This window comes from Pipistrellus kuhlii, unplaced genomic scaffold (genome assembly GCF_014108245.1).
Source record: "Pipistrellus kuhlii isolate mPipKuh1 unplaced genomic scaffold, mPipKuh1.p scaffold_m20_p_1, whole genome shotgun sequence".
Lineage (NCBI taxonomy): Eukaryota > Metazoa > Chordata > Mammalia > Chiroptera > Vespertilionidae > Pipistrellus > Pipistrellus kuhlii.
Window position 1 is genome coordinate 174,938,078 of NW_023425404.1, and position 12,437 is coordinate 174,950,514.

Here is a 12,437-nt window from a genome sequence, read left to right on the forward strand (position 1 = left end):
ACTTTCTGCCTCCAGACTCTCGTGCTTGGGTGAGTGGGCAGTGCCGTGGTTCACTGCACACACCACACCAGAGCATCTCTCCAGAGACCACCCGCTGCGCGAACTCTCAATGATCTTGCGTGTTGGCTCCATCGGCGGCATTTTCTAACTATTGAAGGGATACATGCAAGGTGTCTGCATAATGATGAGTGATCTGCCTGCCTTGAAGTATTCGTCTTATAATCTTATTTGAATACAGTGGTCAAATATTAGGACTTACTTTTCTTTTTCGTAAAATTAGAAGAAAAACACGTGAAACAAATGTTGACCATTGTTTCGTAGCATTTTTATGTTAGGCCATTTTTTATCAACCTTCATCCTAGCCATTTGTAATGTTTACACATGCCTGCGGATGCTCCTTCTATACATTTAGTATCATCAGTGTTCAGTGTTTAGAAGGGTGTGGGAAGGTCAGTTTGAAGACACTACATGAACAGCTGCTCTGAGGGCTGATTGATAACTTGGTACATTGTGAAGTCATGAAACTATAATCATCAGGCAAGTAATACTGCTATTAATGATTCCACCCCTAATTATTCTATAAGTTCTGTACGTCATTTCATATTGGTTATGGCATTTAATTTTCTGTCCTGAGAATGCCTTCTTTGTTAGCACAAATCTGGCATAATCATTTTTTTTACATTAAAAACATCTGAGGAAACCTGTCTCTATTATTCTCTGCACCCAGGGCTGTTTAGATAGTTGCTGTGTCTGGTAAAAAACAGTTTGCCAGTGCCACCAAAATCTGGAAACCAGTGATCCTTTCATTATTGCTTTCAGACTTTGGAATTTCCAGTTCTCTGGCTCTGGGTTCATAGGCAACTTCTCTGCCTCTCTTCCTAAGCAGAAATGCTAAGTCAGATGCTACTAGTCTACCCCTTTGCTTAAGTAGCCACGTATTACACTAGGGGTGTCGAACTCAATCAGAGAAGGGGCCAAAATCTAAAATCCAGCCTAATTCGCGGGCCGAATGGTTTACTGAACAGTCATAAACTGTCATTGTGATGGAAACGCAGCGGAGTGCAGTGATGACAGCGTGGTGCGGGCCACATTGCAAGGCCTGGCGGGACGGATTTGGCCCGAGGGCCTTGTGTTTGACACATGTGTATTACACTGTTCATCTTGTCTGCCACAGTACAAAAGCTGTGTTTGCAAAAGGCATGTTACTTCGTTCTCCTATTATTGTTTTTACTAGAGGCCTGGTGCACAGGATTTGTGCAATGGTGGGAGTGTATCTTGTGGGAATTGGCCCACTGTGGGAGCTCTGCTCATCCCAGTTAGCCAAGCAGCACTTCCACTATGAGAGCTCACTGACCACAAGGGCAGCTCCTGCATTGAGCGTCTGCCCCCTGGTGGTCAGTGCACATCACAGCTACTGGTCGAGTGGTCATTCTGGTTGTTCCACCATTCAGTCGCTGAGCTTTTATTATAGTAGGATATCCTAGAAAAAGGCTTAGATGACATAGCAGCCCTTAGAAAAAGAGGCTGTTAACCTTTGACAGCTTATTACATCTGTGATTATTATCTGTATAATGTTCAGGTACCTGCCCATGTCTAGATTTTGAGTTTAATGAGGACCTTGTCATCCTCATCAAAATACTAGATACCTATTACTAAATCATTATACACATTTCTTACTACTCACCTTGTGTCTTTTTACAGAATTCAACAAGCCCACCACTTAAACTCTCAAACGTGGAACGAATTACAAACGTACAAATTTTGATTTTGTTTTGTATCTTAATCGCCATGTCCCTTATCTGTTCTGTGGGCTCGGCCATCTGGAACCGACGGCATTCTGGAAAGGACTGGTATCTCAACCTCAGTTGTAAGCATGAAAGTGCTGGACACTTTCTCTTTCATTAAAACGTGTGCCGGTGTTTGTTTCACAGCTACCTTGGGATTTCCTGTGATTCCTGAAAGGAGAACATTGTGACCAAGATACCTGGGCATTTAGTCTTCACTTTTCAATGTGATTTTCAGTAAAAATAAAAAGTTAGAATCTCTAAATTTTCAGGATCCTTAACAATAAAATGAGCACTTCACAGTAACATAAAATGTAATTTTATTCATGTTATTCTCATTGATGTTATTCGTTTGTTTTAGAATATTTTAATGCAAGTAGTTAGACGGCTGTCTGGTAAAGAAAGCAGACAGTATATTTAAAGCATCAAAAGTAGTTGACACGTTTTTAACATGTTTACATTGAATGTACTTTCACTTGAACTCCTCAGTGCAGTGAGTTCTGTGTTATCTGTCACGTTATCTGAGAGCACGTGCTGTTAGATTCCTTTGGAGTATTTATTCTCTATTTTATGGGATGAAGGCACCTCCCCTTTAATTTCTGGAAAGTAAGTTAATAGGGCCTTTTGATGAGTCCTTGACCAACAAATACTTAATTTTCAAAGGTGTAAAGACATTCTAGGAAAATCTTTATGGCAACATTGATTTTTTTCAATTATATTTTTATTATATTGATTTAGCTTGGCAGCTACTCCAAGTTTTTGTTGTGGGTTTTTTTTAGTCATTGGTTTACTATTTCAACTTTAAAACCATTGCGACTACCATCAATTTGTTTCTTTGTATACATTACAGTGTAGCTGGGATGACTGTTTTATTTTCATTATTGAAGATGAAGACTTTAATTTAACTAGAGCTGAGTTAATCTAGGATCCTGCCCTACCATTGGTTTTGCTGTCTGGGTTAGTTTTGCTGGTGCTGTTTTGTTTGTTTGCTTTTAAGGCATGCTTTAAATTGGAAGCACTTTCCAAAAGCTTATTCAAAAGTGGTTCTGCCCAGTTAAGATTTTTCATTTATAAACCCTCAGTCCTGTCCCTAATATCTCTAAACTTTGTGCTTGAAACAGAATTTGAAATGCTTGACAGTACTTTTACTTTTTAGTATCATGCATGTCTTAATGGGATTAATTAATATATTGTACACAAATAATGCTCTTCTATCTTGAAGAATGCTTTTTGAGAATTAGGTTAAGTTATCAGCACAGTATTCCTCCCAAACTATCAAGATATACTGTACTTTATGAGAAACTTTTGTTATGCTTAAAGTTCTGATCAAAATAACATATATAAACCCATAAATGTTTTTCTTCCCACCTTCCCCAACAGATGGTGGCGCTAATAATTTTGGACTGAATTTCCTGACCTTCATCATCCTTTTCAACAATCTCATTCCTATCAGCTTATTGGTTACATTGGAAGTGGTGAAATTTACCCAGGCATACTTCATCAATTGGGTAAATACTAATGATTATTGTTTCTTATCACTCAAAACATATCTTTTCCTGATAGGATCTTTTGATTTCTTTGGAGGGGAAAAAAAAAATCTTAATTATATCTTACCTTTTGTTGACTACAAGGTAATATTTCAAAATATTTTAAGCCTAATACAATTGTAATAAGGTTATTTGATGTGTGAAAATTAGTAACAAAATCTCTCATCTCAATATCACCCAAGTTTATGGACCAGACATCTGCAAAAAGTAGGTCTCTAGTTCAAGAAAACTATTTTGTTTTTTTAAATATATTTTATTGATTTTTTACAGAGAGGAAGGGAGAGAGATAAAGAGCTAGAAACGTTGATGAGAGAGAAACATCGACCAGCTGCCTCTTGCACACCCACTACTGGGGATGTGCCCGCATCCAAGGTACATGCCCTTGACCGGAATCAAACCCGGGATCCTTCGGTCCACAGGCTGACGCTCTCTCCACTGAGCCAAACCAGTTTCGACAAGAAACCTATTTTGCCTTATATAGTGGGCTTGGGGAAAAGAAAATCAGGGGGTTTGGAGTTAAAATATTCTCGTTCTACAATTTACTAGCTGTGGAGCTTTGGCAAGCCACTCGACTTCTTTGAGCCATATTTCCTTGGACACTCACGTAGGAATGATAAATGGAGCTTACCTGCTTCTCCCAGTGGTTCTATAAATCCCAGAAATCTCACAACATAGCGGACAGCTTTGTAAACAATTGAGCACTATAAAAATAATACTGTATGCACTTCTTGTAGCAGCCAGGGCTCCTGCCATGTTTTACACATTATAGAGTTTATGCTACCACACTATAAACAATTTCAGCTGCACTTGAATTCTTCCTCCTCTTTTTTCCCCCCCTTCAATATTGTTTTAAATCTTGGGAAAATGTGCTGGACATCTGTTTCCTAAATGCTTTATTTAATACATTGCTCTTCCTCTGTTTTATTTTTACCAAACTTAAAATTAATGTAATTAATTTATGTAAATTAAATTAATATCCAGGCCTGGCATGCCTGAAAGTTTAATTTTTCTTTTATTTTGAGGAATTGTGGTGTTATCTTTTGATGTTTCTTTTTAAATAGCTTTAAAGTCTTTCTACTGGAACAATATTAGAATTTTTAAAAATATAACTGATGCTGCTTTTGTAACTGCTCATTATCTTCCTATGGTAAATGATCCACCTCAGCTGTCAGTCTCTTAATTCATTGGTAAAAGATCCATATAAATTTAGGATGAGCTGCAAGCATAGCTCACTTCATGCAGGAGATACATAACCAAAAATATTCTGTAATGTAATAAAGTTTGTACAAATACGTTTAAAACTTATTGAAGGTTTTCCACTTATAATCAGAAGTAATAAAGTTGTGAATATCAAATCAAATAACTAGTCAATTCCATTGCTATTTTATTTGGATTTTCAAAAATAATATTTGCTTGAAATAAGTACATAATTTTAGTGGTGGGTGACCCCAGCAGACCTTTCAACCACCTTTCTGATACAGAGATTTTTTAACCTTTCTGACGGAAGAGATATCTCTCTCCAGCAGCTTATTCTTTGTGTGGAAATAAGATTAGTAGCTGCCTCATTTTGATCCTGGTTCTGCTCAGATCTTTCAAGAAAATTGTCTCATCCTGTTTCCAAATACTAGCTTTCTAAAACATTTGAAATTGACTGTCATGCCAATTCTGTTATCATTTCCCCTCTCCCCATTTAATGTTCTCCATCTTCTTCGGTTCTTCATTTCATTTGATTTCCAACTTCCTCCCCCTTCCAATCACTCCTCTCCAAACATTGCCCCATTGTTTAATTTCCCTCTTCAATCATGGCACCCACAACTCAACAACCTACTCCAGGAATGTCATTGAGCAGTCTGAAATGCAGAAGGGGTCAGGTTTCACCTTTTCATATGACATGTGAAAATCAGTCAACTCTGATCATTAAAATGTTCTGCTATAAAGAATATTAAATTTTATGGGATTAGGAGTCAAAACTCATATTTCTTGGGTGCAAAGCAAGAACAAATTGGTGTGTAAACTATACGTTTCTCTTTGGGTTTTGAGAATGCACTCTTTTTGCTTTCAAGTGCATATCATGTAAGAAACTTAGCCAAGAAAGTACAATTGGATAGAATCCAGTAGGTCATTTTCCCAGGGGTGTGAAGTTGTACTTATTGTATCAATATTTAGTTGCTGTGATTTTAGCTCACATTAAGCACTTACTTTGTGTCAGACCCCATAGGAAGCACATACATTATCTAACATACATTATCTTGCTTAATCTTTACAGTCAGTCTGATATCCAGAGACATGCTCTACCCGTCACATTGCTCTGCCTTTACTGTGATTCTAGATTGAGCACTGTTCAGGGAAATCAACTGAAATGGTATAGGGATGGCAAAAGCTGCGAGTGATTATGTACACAGCTTACCAATTAAAATGAAATTTCACTCAGTGTCTTATGACTAGTTGTACTCACGGATTTATTTTATTTTTAAAAAGGATCTCGACATGCACTATGAGCCCACAGACACTGCTGCTATGGCTCGGACCTCTAACCTGAATGAGGAGCTCGGCCAGGTAAATGGTATTTCTCGTTTATGTGTTGACGTGGAAGTCAGATTCTTTGTGATTTGGAAATGCAGAAGGCAACCATTAATGTTTGTGGCAACTACTTCGTATGAATTGACAGTTCCTAATTTGCTATTACTTGAATAATCACATAAATACATATTAGTACACAACCATTAATTTTCATTTATAGTAAATGAAGTTGTAAATGCATTTAAAGCATATTTTGCTCTCAAATAAGGTATTGTACTGAGAGGTGTCCTTCAGTATATAATCCGACTAGTAGTAAAGTATTGGCAATTTTTGCGTTATAAACTCTCAGTTTAAAAATTGTCCATAGCTTTTGACCGGAAGGGAAGAAAAAGGTTAAATTCATCAATGAAGCTATGTAAATTGAGCAACAGGAATAGTAGTCAAAGGAATTTTAGATTTACAATTCATACAGTATTCACACACGTGTATATCTGTCATCCATTTATCCAAACAAGGTGGGGCAAAAGTAAGTTTACAGTTTTACAGTGGTGAGTACACGACGTACAGAGTCTATTCTTACATAATTATTTATCCGTTGTTGTATTGTTTTCTGTATAAACAACTATAAACCCACTTTGCCCCACCCTGTACTGGCTAAGAAAAGATTCTTTTTTTTTTTTGGCGCTGGCCAGTTGCTAACTCTTATTTTTCAAATAGCATTTAGACCAGAATCAGCCTTTTCCTTACCATGTCAGATGTTGTATGAAGTTCATTGCAGAAGCAAATGCCTGTTCTTCGATTATGTGGAGAAATGCTGGGAGAGGTTTTAGTGCCCCATAAATGTTAAGTAGCAGTAAATGCACTTTCTGGTGGAAATTCATTCCACATCGAGGCAGATTTCTGTTTGACCGTCGTTTCTCTAATACCTTGAGGGTCAAACATGAAATGGTTTACTGTTCCAATACTAAACCAATATAGTTGAACATATTCCTTTACATGTTATAAGAAGTCCACTAATAGCATTCCATTGTGCCCCTACAATGTAACAGAATTGATAAAAAGAATTTGAGGTTTTTTTCCCCCCCTCTCTGTAGGAGACTGGCATAAAAAGACTTCTGAAATTTTAGTGAGACCTTTTAAACTCTCTCTCTTTTTTTTTTTTTTTTAGGTAAAATACATCTTTTCTGACAAAACTGGAACTCTGACATGCAATGTGATGCAGTTTAAGAAGTGCACCATAGCTGGGGTTGCTTATGGGTAAGTTTTTCCTCTTTAAATAGAATATGAAATACAACTTAATTAGTGCTAGCAATTTGGTACATTTTGAGAGTTCTTTTAGTGGAGATTTTTTTTTTTTTTTTAATCTGGAAAGCAGCAGTTTTACTTTCAACAGACATGTATGTGTTGTGTTTTATATTTGGAACCACCTCTGCCTGATACCATTTCAATGTTTAGAGCTGCTCACAGTCTCTACCTGGTACAAACACCGCTCCCTCTGTGTTGTTGTTAAGTTAGGGTACAGCTGGCACCTGGTAGGAGCATGTAGTCTGGTGGCCTTGGGCACTTTTTTTTTTTTAATATATTTTATTGATTTTGTACAGAGAGGAAGAGAGAGAGATAGAGAGTTAGAAACATCGATGAGAGAGAGTCGTCAATCAGCTGCCTCTTGCACACCCTCTACTGGGGATATGCCCGCAACCAAGGTACATGCCCTTGACTGGAATCGAACCCGGGACCTTTCAGTCCCCAAGCCGACGCTCTATCCATTGAGCCAAACCGGTTTCAGCAAGGCCTTGGGCACTTTTCAAGTTAAACCTTATTCTTGTTTCTCTGATAACTTGTCCTTTTGATTTGTTTTTTTTGTTTTTTTCTTTTATCATCTCTCCTCTTTTCAGTCACAGAACAATTTACATTTCTGGTGATGGAAAGGAAGTAGGGACATGAACTTCTTAAACCCAGGGAAGAATTAATGAGTATCAGCAAAAACTTTTATCAGGAGGTTAATGTCTCTTTGCATGTGCTGTTGAACACTCATTGTTTTCTCATCCCCAGGTATGCCTACCTGAGCTGTTCAAAATCCTTGTTTTCTTTTTAATATGGCTTTTTTACATTGAATTTTAGAGAGAGAGAAAGTGAGAGGGAGAGAGAGAGAAAAAAAAACAAAAACGCAAAATATTGATGCAGGCATTCCACACCACCCTAGCCGCTCCAGGCCTCTGGGCAGCATGGGAAGGCGGAAAGGAGGCTCCGGGCCATAGTGTAAAGGTGGGAGCGAAGGCGGTGCCAGCCGCCAGGGGAAGGGAGGCCCATTCTTGCACGCATCTTCATGTATCAGGCCTCTCCTGTGACTATAAAAGGCTTCTAAACTCTTCAGCTAAAAAGACATTTGATTGAATGGTTTTTCCACGTCATAGAGACAGGCTGTTCATTTGAGAAGCATGTTTATGTTTCTGGGCTTAGGTGCCATGGTGCATCTTTCCTCTTGACCTGAAGATCTGCTAATTCTCTTAGACCGAAAGGCCTCTCTTCACCCCAACCCCGAACTTACTTCTGGCCTCACTGTTTGGTCAGCCATGGAAGCAGGAAAGAGAGGTGCAGCCATGCTTTTAACATTGTGTGTGTGAGACCCACAGTAGTCACACGAGAGAAGGAAAGACCTGTCAAGATTCAAGAGTTTGTTGTATGATACTTGCTGACAGACTTATGGTAATGTTGGTTTTTATACAAATTCTGCATCCATCCTGAAATGCGATTATTAGAATTACCTGTTTGATAATTGGCATCCTTTTTTACTTTGTCCATTTTCCAATTGAAGAAGCGATTCAAAATAGTAATTATTGATGGTGAGTTTCTCAAAGCAGAAAGCTAGAATGGTCTGTAGGTATACTCTTTCCATCTGCATTTTATTAGGTTGGTTATTTGTTTGTTTAATTCTTGGAACAGGTCCTTCAGCACTTGCAGGTAGTAGTTCTGTAGAGCAGTGTTCTTCCTGTGTCTGCTGATGATGTTGTCATTAACTGTACATGGCAGAGTGGGGTTGAGACTGGTAAATATTAAAGTAGTATTCGCGTTCAGAATTATCCTCATTTAGATTTTAGATTAAGTTTTCAGTGAAACAAATTTCCTCTTTGGGAAAATAACCTCTCAATATCAAAATAACTCATAACACATGAGTTCTAGTTGTACCTTTGTTACTAATTCACTGTGACCCTGGAGAATTCCTTTCAAATATTCCAAACCCTTTAAAAATGAAGGTGGTGAGAGCAGGTGATTTCCCCCCATCCCCCCAGAGTTTGGAGCAAGGAAATATTTATTGCTTAAGGTTTAAGGCCTGGCTCAAGAAGATCAGAAAAGTAATTCTCAAATTCATCCTGAGAGAGTTCAAAATTCAGGAGCTTTAGATATGAAGGGAAGGAAGAATGGGTGAGGGGAAGAGGTTGGTGGGGACTGTGGACAGCAAAGGCATCTAAATCCTTCTGTTCCTCCACAGATCCGAGTTCGGTTCTGGAATTATTAAAAAGCAGGTGATCTTTAAGGTGTTTTTGCCTCGGTATAAAATTCTAACATATTTAGAAAATTTTTATAAAAGGTGTTTCTTTGTTTGCAAATTTTAACTATATACACAGAAATATGTTTCTTTTTCCAGTGTTGCATCATGCTTTCAAGAATACCTAAAGCCTTGTTGAGTGAGGCCAGTTGTTCAACTGCTTCCAATAACCATGTATGGGTTGTATATGTGCTTTTAGGATCCTTCACCCTGACTGAGTTTTTAATAACATCCTCTCCTCCAAACAGCCTGATGGTCAGGCAGTAGGAGCATCAGCCTTGTGGAGAGTTGTTAATAGCTGAAGGCTTTAGAGCACATGTGTCAAACACAAGGCCCTCGGGCCAAATCCGTCCCGCCAGGCCTTGCAATGTGGCCCGCACCACGCTGTCATCACTGCACTCCGCTGCGTTTCCATCACAATGACAGTTTATGACTGTTCAGTAAACCATTCGGCCCGCGATTTAGGCTGGATTTTAGATTTTGGCCCCTTCTCTAATTGAGTTCGACACCCCTACTTTAGAGTAACCGTTAACTTACGTCCACCAAACGCCACAGGAAAAAGTAATTACTGTCAGCCGCCTCTCTGTGGGAACGGCTTGGGTGATGGGAGTCCGGACAGGGAAATAACGCACTTCCATGACCCCACGTGCCCTGCAGTGGTGTCTAACGCTTGTAACACGGGGAACTGTTAGATAGGCGCACTTCCGGCTCCCACAGAAGGAAGCATGGTGTGTGCCCCTCCAGGATGTGGCAGAATAAAGGAAAATAACGGTCTTGCACATACTAACAAATGCCTTTGGGGCTACAGTTTCAGAGCTGGTGTTTTTTCAGCATTTTTAAGCAGTGAGGGAAAGCCTCACTTAGGTAGAACCAATGGTCAGTTGTTTTGCTTTTATCTGGTTCAAGGGCAAGTCAAAGTCTCTTGATAGTATAATCTTTACCTAGTTCTGTGTATTCCATAGGTTTGTTAGAAGATACTATTTAACACTTAAAACAATGCTTCAAAAATTACTCTTGATTAATTTAATTCTCATTTCACTTGAATTTTGCTCCAAATTGGATTCATGGTGGGTAATGACATAAAAATATTTGTACGCCCTAGCCAGTTTTGCTCAGTGAGTAGAGCATTGGCCTGTGGACTGAAGGCATTCCAGGTTTGATTCTGGCCTTGGTTGCAGTGTTGGGCAGCCAATCAATGATTCCCTCTTATCATTGATGTTTCAATCTCTCCCCTCTCCCTTTCTCTCTGAAATCAATAAATATATATTTTAAAAAATAAAAATATTTGTACAATGAAATAAAAAATGTTGCCCCCATCCGAATTAAAACCCACAAATGTGTCTTTCTGTTCACGTGACTAGAGGTGAAAGCTGGGTAAACACCATGAATTTCTCTATTTGCCTTCCTAGGTGAATGCTAATCTCCTGCTAAGTATGAGGCACCGTTAGATAATGGGTCTGTAAGGGTCAGCAAAAGTTCACAGGGTTCCTGCCCCCTAGAGTTGATAGCCTAATTGGGGGTTAACAGCTGTTGATTTAGCAATCATACAGACCATTAGAACACAGTACAAAGGTCTATGGGAGTCTGCGATGGGGGGTTGATGTAATCAGGGAGGTCAGGGACCACTCCCTGAGAAAGCGATACTTGAGATCTAAGACGGAGTCTGATTCAGTGAAGAGCTTACCAGGCAGATGGAACAGCCCTGACCAGATGTGCAAACAAAGGCGAAGGAATCATCAGACCGTGCAGACACACCAGCACTACCGGAGCTGCGATTACAGGAAACTCCTGCAGACGGAATCAATAGCAGCGTGTGGGCGGCCTGCTGCTCACCACACTGCACAGTGCTCAGCATCTACCAGGGCGGGCCAGGGGGGCGGGGGGCCCTGAGCCTGGAGGGCTGTGGTGTTGAAGCTGCCTGACTTGAGAAGTAGGACAGGTGTGTGAGATCAGGGGCTGCTGGGCAACACCGGTGCAACCTGACACAACCTTGGACAGTGTGGCTTCTTGGGTAGCACACCCCCTGCCCCTGCCTCGTACAGTCTGGAGTCTAAGCCTTGAGGTTGGTCAGAAGCGATTGCCTTGGACTCTGCAGTGTTCACTGCCATTGCCTTTTCTGGGAGTCCTGCCCACAAGGGGCTAGGTTAGTTCTTCCTCTCAGGCCCTACAAAAGTCCTTTGGTAGGAGAGAATGCTGAGTGAGTAGAAGGGACTGCCCCCTTGTGGTTGGAGTGGCTACTGCACTGAGGCAGCTCAGCGCCTTGGAGGTGGAAGAGGTGCTCTGATTGACAGGGCCAGTTTGGTGAAGGGAGAGAGAGTGGGGTGGTCACTTAGGGAGTGAGAGGTCCCAGGGAAGTTAATCGTACATTTCTCAAAAGTAACAAACATTTTACATTGGTCCTGAACTCTGCATTTTTAAAAAGTTTACCTATACCTCATAGATTTAATTTACAGGAAAAATATTGAACTCCGTTTGTTTTTGTTTTTAACAAAAGAAATGGGAGATAAAATCTGCTCTAGTTGCTAAGAGAGTAAATCTTAAATGTTTTTGCCACAAAAAAAGAAATGATAATCGTGTGAGGTGACGGGGATGTTCACTACGGCTATTGTGGTAATTGTTTTGCAGTATATAGATGTATCAAACAAACACATGATACATCTTAACCTTACACTGGTATATGTCTATTCTATCTCAGGAAAACTAGGGGAAAATGACCAATAAAAGTGAAATTTTATAAATACATGCATACATAAGAGAAAATCTGCTCTGTGGTGTGTTCTGGGCCACTTTTGACAGAATTTATGACTGGCCGGTTAAAGTAAAAGCTATACATCCATCCCATGTCCCTAGTGCTCACCTGAGCTAATTAATAGAGGAAATTAAGTATTCATGTACGTGATTCTTGTTTGAGGTACCAAATGGTTTAATAACTGAATTATGATATAAGTGGAGTTTTTGAGAAAAATCTTAAAATGTGGTTCTATTTCATTTATATAAATGTAACTAATTTATTTTACCTGCTTAATGAACCATCACCTC

The 12,437-nt window shown here is 39.5% G+C and overlaps 1 protein-coding gene across 7 annotated transcripts in view; it reads left to right on the forward strand.

Annotated features, from left to right (window-relative positions):
* The window catches only part of ATP8A1 (ATPase phospholipid transporting 8A1), a 203,338-nt gene that overhangs the window by 69,935 nt on the left and 120,966 nt on the right, over nucleotides 1-12,437 (forward strand). For all 7 annotated transcript variants that reach the window (XM_036417401.2, XM_036417408.2, XM_045573001.1 and 4 more), the window contains 4 exons: nucleotides 1,702-1,867; nucleotides 3,165-3,292; nucleotides 5,810-5,887; nucleotides 7,020-7,108. In XM_036417401.2, the coding sequence (XP_036273294.1) occupies nucleotides 1,702-1,867; nucleotides 3,165-3,292; nucleotides 5,810-5,887; nucleotides 7,020-7,108 (461 nt within the window). The remainder of the gene's footprint in view (nucleotides 1-1,701; nucleotides 1,868-3,164; nucleotides 3,293-5,809; nucleotides 5,888-7,019; nucleotides 7,109-12,437) is intronic.